Source organism: Piliocolobus tephrosceles, chromosome 13, assembly GCF_002776525.5.
Source record: "Piliocolobus tephrosceles isolate RC106 chromosome 13, ASM277652v3, whole genome shotgun sequence".
NCBI lineage: Eukaryota > Metazoa > Chordata > Mammalia > Primates > Cercopithecidae > Piliocolobus > Piliocolobus tephrosceles.
In genome coordinates this window covers 15,472,411-15,479,063 of record NC_045446.1, presented here as the reverse complement: position 1 = coordinate 15,479,063, position 6,653 = coordinate 15,472,411, and the positions used below count along the sequence as shown (strand labels likewise).

The following is a 6,653-nucleotide window of genomic DNA, read 5'->3' as shown; positions in this document are numbered from 1 at the left end:
AGAAAGAAAGAAAGAAAGAAAGAAAGAAAGAAAGAAAGAAAGAAAGAGAAAGGAAGGAAGGAAGGAAGGAAGGAAGGAAGGAAGGAAGGAAGGAAGGAAGGAAGGAAGGAAGGGAGAGAGATAAAAAGTGGAAAGACGAAGTGAAAGTGTACAGTTTGTATTAGGTTTTTGTTTTGTTTCTTGGTTTTTTTTTGAGACAGTGTCTCACTCTGTCACCCAGACTAGAGTCCAGTGGCACAATCACAGCTCACTGTAGCCTCAACCTCCTGGGCTTAGGTGATCCTGCCACCTCAGCCTCCCAAGTAGCTGGGACTACAGCAGTGTGCTACTATGCCCAGCTAATTTTGGTACTTTTTGTAGAGACGGGGTTTGGCCGTGTTACCCAAGCTGGTCTGGAACTCCTGGGCTCATGCAATGCGCCTGTGTTACCCAGGCTGGTCTCAAACTCCTGGGCTCAAGCAATCCACCAACCTCAGCCTCTCAAAGTGCTGATATTACAGGAGTGAGACACCACGCCTGGCCTTTATTAGTTTTCATTTTGCTTGTTTGTTTGTTTATGCAATCAGTGTTAACTTGTCATTAGTTTAAAATAACGAGTTATAAGATATTATTTACAAACCTTGCAGTAACCTTAAATCTAAAAACATACAATGGATACATAAGAGTTATCTGACCCAAAATGTCAGCAGTGATGAGGTTGAGAAACGGAAGTTCTCCAAACCCAATCCACAGTTGAGGAGGGGTCCTTTAACACCGGGGACCATTTGAACTTTCTCTGCCTTCTCCCCATCCCCAACATCTGCCTTCTCCCCATGCCCCCCTCCTATCTCTCAGTCTACCTTCCATCTCTGTTCAACCAATAAGCTGCTTCTGGTGCCTCCCACCCAGAGTCAATGGCCCCTCATTTATCTTTACCCCAAACTAGAAGCATCTGCACTCCTAAGAGTTTCTCTATCATCTGTGACTCTTTGGCAAGAACAAAGCCCAAGGCTGACCAGAGAAGAACTGGAATAAACATTTCTCTGACTTTACTATAACTGGGCACACTTGGACTTTATCTACTTAGGGTGAGTCCTGCCAAAACTTTCCCAAAGCCTGAGGAAGTTGAAACCCAACTTAAAACACACAGTTCTTTCCTACTGCCTAATAGGAAATCACCTGACTAACAGGAAAAGAAAATGAAAGTAGAAACACCATTGAAAGAGCCTGCAGGCTGGAGGCCTGTGGATCTTGCTTCATATTTCTGTCCCATTGCTCCTTACTGAAAGACTCTGGACAAGCAAGTTATTTTCTCTGCGCCTCAATTTCCTCATTTGTAAAATGCAGGTATATATTACTTATCTCACAGAACTGCTGTGAGAATTAGATGAAATAACCATGTAAACTGTTTGGCATGTAATGGTTCCAGTGCAGTAAATTCTGGCTCCCATCTCTCTTCCACTTGGCTGGAAAGACCCTCTGCCTCATTTTGCTGCCAACCTCCAGATTTAGGATCTAGGCCAAGCCTGCTCTGGGCGTCCCAGTCTGAGGCCATTTTCTTCTCAGAGGCTGCGGGTAGCAGGCACCCTCTTCCTCCCTAGAGCCTGCCCCTCCACCCTGCAGACTGGAAGGGGCACTTCTGAGAGACTTGCGGTGCCATACTCACTTCACCAGGATCACCTTCCTCCCTAATCCATCTCCAACACCCTGGGTTTTCCCACCTTCTGGAGGGAACTGCCCCCTCCCCATCCTTCCAGATCTTATTGTGTCCCTGATAGGAATAAAATTCAACAAGGGCCGGATTTGCGTTCATCTCTGCCCGCCCCACCCCCACCCCCACCCCTGCCACCTCCTAGAACAGGGCCGGCACATGTAGGCATTCAACACTTGTAGAACTCACGAATGCAAGCCACCTACTCCAGGAAGCCTTCCAGGTCCACCTCCGCATCTTTTCTCCAGAGAATACCCAGGGAACTTTGCCCCAAATTCTAATCAGCATTCCGTGTTTCTCAGGACTCTAGTAATACAGGCATCAAATTATGGGATGGGCAATGGGCTTATTCCAAGGCAAGGACTTCATCCTGGTCATCTGTGTTCATAACCCACCACCAGCAGTAGCAGAATGCCTGGCACCAAGATGCCAAGGACGTTTCCTGCACTGGAGATGCACCCAGTTATTATCACAAGTCTCAGGCAGGAAAAGCGAAATTGAAACCAGTTTTGGAGGAGCTAGCTCATCTTCACCACGCAAACGGCTCAAGCAGAGGTCCCCAAACCCCCAAAACTCCAACTCTGGCCACTCTTGCAGGCCAGTCCTCCTCTGAGTAGAGGGCGGGAAGGACAGGGATTCAGCCAGCCCTGGTGCCCAGACAAATAAATGAATGTGCTCGGAGAGCCGAGGAGGGGATGGAGAGAGGAGGGAACGCGGGGGGCTAGGGGAGCCAAGAGAAAGGGGTCATCCTATATGCGGTTACCTTCGCCACTCGCACGCTCGCCATCTCGGGACCGAGTGTGTGCCACTGGCAGCCTCCAGCAGGACCGAGCACCGACCCGCGACACAGCGCGCCCCGCCCCGGGGGCCCCACCCCCCGGCAGCCCCGCCCACCCCTCCTACCGCGGTCCCTGCGTGGACCTCCCCGCATCCGCTCCGGCGGGGCCAGAAGGCCGCCGAGGGACAATGCGCTGGGCAATCGCCCGGTCCCCGCGCGGAGGGCTCGGACCCAGGACTCACGGTCTTTGTGGGGAGACGGGGGCGGGCCTCGCGGCGCGAGGCTCTGCTGATCCCTGTCTCCCGCGGGGGGCGTCGTGCACAGGCAGGGAGCGCTCAGGGGCGCTGGGGGGCGCTCATAGGGGTTCTAGCCTTCGGTCCGCGGCGGCGGCGCCGGGAGCTCTCAGGTCTTGGTCAGCACCCCCGCGCGCCGCCCCAAATACACACTCGCCCTGAATGAAGAAGGGACGCTCGCTGTGCGGACGCGGCTCCTTGACAGTTCTCGGTGGCCTCCACCATCAGACCTCCGCCCTGAGCCCCTGCCCCAGCGAGCTTCCGGAGCCGCCGAGCCTGCCGCCTTCCCTCCATGGGCCCAGCGCTCCTTCTCCGAAAATGCGTGAGGGACGGCGTAGACCTGTGCCCTCCGAGCACCGCTGCCCGGCAGTCGGGAATCCTTTATGCTGTCGGGCGTTCGGCGCGGGCTGCAACGTTTCTCCCCGTGGCTTGGGGCAGAGCACCTCAAGGAGGCGCTGTTGGACCCTTTCTCTTTTGCTTTGGGGGTTCGGTCTACCATCATTCAGTCCTTTACTAGGCTTAGTATTTACCAAGTGCCTACTGTATACTAATTTGGGAAACAGTTGGCTGGGGGAAGCCCTAAGACCGACTCAGGCGCCTCCTTTCCAAGAGAGCGTCTGCTTCGCCTCCCTTACTTTACATCTGGTCCATTACAAGCTATGGGCCTAGTGTGCGCCCCCCTGCACAGCTGGAGTCCCCACCCCTCTGTGCAAAGACAGAGTACTTGCAGCCCCTGAGCCCCGAGCCGCATCTGGGGAAGATGAGACTTGTTGGGAGGGCCGATCTCCTCCTTCTCACCCTTCCTTACCCTCCTTTAGTCCAGACAAGAAAGGAAATCGGTATATTTTGAGCACTAGTTTGTGATCTCAGTATCTCACAGGTTTTTTGTTTCCTGTTTTTCTGACACAGTTTCGCTGTCACCCTGGCTGGAGTTCAGTGGCGATATCGGCTCACTGCAACCTCTGCCTCCCGGTTCAAGCTGTTCTCGTGCCTCAGCCTCCTGAGTAGCTGAGATTTACAGGGGCGCGCCACCACGACCGACTCATTTTTGTATTTTTAGTAGTCAGGGTCTCGAGCTCCTGGTTTCAAGTAATCCGCCTGCCTCAGCCTCCCAAAGTGTTGGAATTACAGGCGTGAGCCACCTTAATGTTTTTATCTAAGTATTTTGAAACCAAATGACTTCTCTGCTCAGATTTTGCAGAATGATTGTTACATTCAGTTCAATACACTTTAACAGCATCTTCTATATGCCCGAAATGAGTAGGACACTCCGTAATCCCTTAACAGGGGTAGAGATGAGGGAACAAAGACGTTCGAACCTGCCTGTGATCAATAGTCTCAGTCAACAAGCACCTACTGAGTGGCAGGCATTGCCAATAGGAAACACCAGGATGAGAAAGGGGAGTCCTCACCCCTGAGGAGCTCCCAGACTATTGGGAGAGAATGCAGCCCCTATTTTCTTTTTTTTTTTTTTTTTTTTTTGAGACGGAGTCTCGCTCTGTCGCCCGGGCTGGAGTGCAGTGGCCAGATCTCAGCTCACTGCAAGCTCCGCCTCCCGGGTTTATGCCATTCTCCTGCCTCAGCCTCCCGAGTAGCTGGGACTACAGGCGCCAGTCACCTCGCCCGGCTAGCTTTTTGTATTTTTTAGTAGAGATGGGGTTTCACCGTGTTAGCCAGGATGGTCTCGAACTCCTGACCTCGTGATCCGCCCGTCTCGGCCTCCCAAAGTGCTGGGATTACAGGCTTGAGCCACCACGCCCGGCCTGGCCCCTATTTTCAATGATAATGCTATAGAGAATCACCTGGTACTCTGGGAGTATGAGGAGGGTCACTTTTTCCCTCTTCAGAGAGGGGCAGAGGTTTCCTGGGAGAGAGAAAAATCCAAGTGTATTGTGAAACATGATGAGTCAGCGAGAGTAAGAGCGTGGGATGAAGATGTTCTAACAGGAGGGAACAGCAGGAGCAAATGGGGCAGTGTCTATGGAAACTGGAGCAAAAGCGTCTGTCCACGCGTCGTAGCTCTCCTTTTCTTTTCTTTCCTTTCCTTTCCTTTCCTTTTCTTTTCTTTTCTTTTCTTTTCTTTTCTTTTCTTTTCTTTTCTTTTCTTTTCTTACAGGAACGCTGCATCCTGAGATGAATTCACAGCCATGGATTTAGCTGGGTCCTAAGTCCCCACAGGTGTGACTTTCATGTCCTTTCACAATGCAGACCTTTGTGTGTCAGAACAAGCCGCAGGGAGACCTGGGTTCTAGTTCCACATCTGCTCCTACGTGCAGTATGGCCTTGGGTGGTCCGTGGAAACTCCTGTCTGCTTCCCAGGACCATTGTGAGGCTAAGCTGAGGGAAGTGGAGGAACTTTGAAAATTGTTAAGTCCAAGATCGGGCGTGGTGGCTAGCGCCTATAATCCCGGCACTTTGGGAGGCCGAGGCGGGCAGATTACCTGAGGTCAGGAGCTGGAGACCGGCCTGGCTAACATGGCGATACCTCGTCTCTAATAAAAATACAAAAATTACCCGGGTGTAGTGGTGTGCCCCTGTAATCCCAGCTACTGGGGAGGCTGAGGCACGAGAATCACTTGAACCCGGGAGGCATGAGCCGAGACCGCGCCATTGCACTCCAGCCTGGGCAACAAGAGTGAAACTCCGTCTCAAAAAGATAAAACGAGAAAATTGTAAGGCCAGGATATAAACAATCAGGTTTGAATCCCAGCTCCACTATTTTTGGCTAAATAACCTTGGGCAAATTACTTAACTAGTCTGTACCTCCATTTCCTCATCTGTTAAATGGAACTCGTAATAGTGGATGTGAGGAACAATGATTTGATATTTGCAAAGAACTTTAACTTGGAACGGTGGACAATAAGTGACAGTTATAATAATGATAACATAATAAATATTAAAATGATGTCAGGTGCCTGCGCAGGAGTGGATGTACCAGGCTGTAGGAACAGATACCTGAGCTTGCTCCCTTAGAACAATGGCAACACTATCCTCTCCAGTAGGCCACCCTGTTTTACTTCTCTCTGATCTGGTCACTGGCATTTATTCATCCAGCTACAAAATTTATTGAGCACCTACTTACACAAGGCCCTGTATGGGGTACTCTATGGGACTCAGGCATGGGTTAGGCTGGCTCATCTTCACCAGAGAGGAAAAGACACCCATCTGTGTGATGACAAAAGGTGGTGGGAGAAAGGCCTCTTAAGTGACATGCACATATAAGGTACGTCTCTTCCAAGACTGAGCTCTGCCAACTGTAAGGCTTGCCAGTCTCTTATGAGGATAAAATGAGATGGTATATGTTAGGAGACACCTTGGAGGTGCAAAAGTATGTTATCTGTTTATAATGCCTCTAGAGTTCTGGGCAAGAGGTTCAGATTTTTCAAATGTCTCCAAGAACCTTCAGTGCATCTTCAAGGGAAGAATTTGGATCAGGAAGGATCCGTTGATTTCCTTCCATGCCCATTCCTTGGGCTTGTTCCTATTTGGACTAGGGACGGTTAATCTCAGAACTACCCCAGCAATCCCTATCTTCCTAGAGCTTAAAGAAGTTCCCGGGCTGGGCACGATGGCTCATGCCTATAATCCCAGCTCTTTGGGAGGCCAAGGCAGGTGGATCATCTGAGGTTGGGAGTTCAAGACCAGCCTGACCAACATGGAGAAACCCCTGTCTCTACTAAAAATACAAAATTAACCAGGTGTAGTGGCGCATGCCTGTGATCCCAGCTACTTGGGAGACTAAGGCAGAAGAATCGCTTGAACCTGGGAGGTGGAGGTTGCAGTGAGCCAAGATCGAGTCATTACACTCCAGCCTGGGCAACAAGAGTGAAACTCTGTCTCAAAAAAGAAAAGAAAAGAAGAAGAAGAAGAAGTCCCTAGGAACCAGAGACAG

General features: G+C 50.9%; 1 protein-coding gene across 2 annotated transcripts in view; it reads right to left on the bottom strand.

The window, feature by feature from the left end:
* The window catches only part of UBE2L6 (ubiquitin conjugating enzyme E2 L6), an 18,365-nt gene extending 15,702 nt beyond the window's left edge, over positions 1-2,663 (bottom strand). Inside the window, exon 1 of one of the 2 annotated variants that reach the window (XM_026449504.2) lies at positions 2,454-2,663. In XM_026449504.2, coding sequence (XP_026305289.1) covers positions 2,454-2,621 — 168 coding nt within the window. In that variant the 5' untranslated portion in view covers positions 2,622-2,663. Of the gene's footprint in view, positions 1-1,879; positions 2,318-2,453 lie in introns of those variants that run through there. The other variant, XM_026449505.2, reaches the window with a different exon arrangement.
* Positions 2,664-6,653: the final 3,990 nt, after the last annotated feature.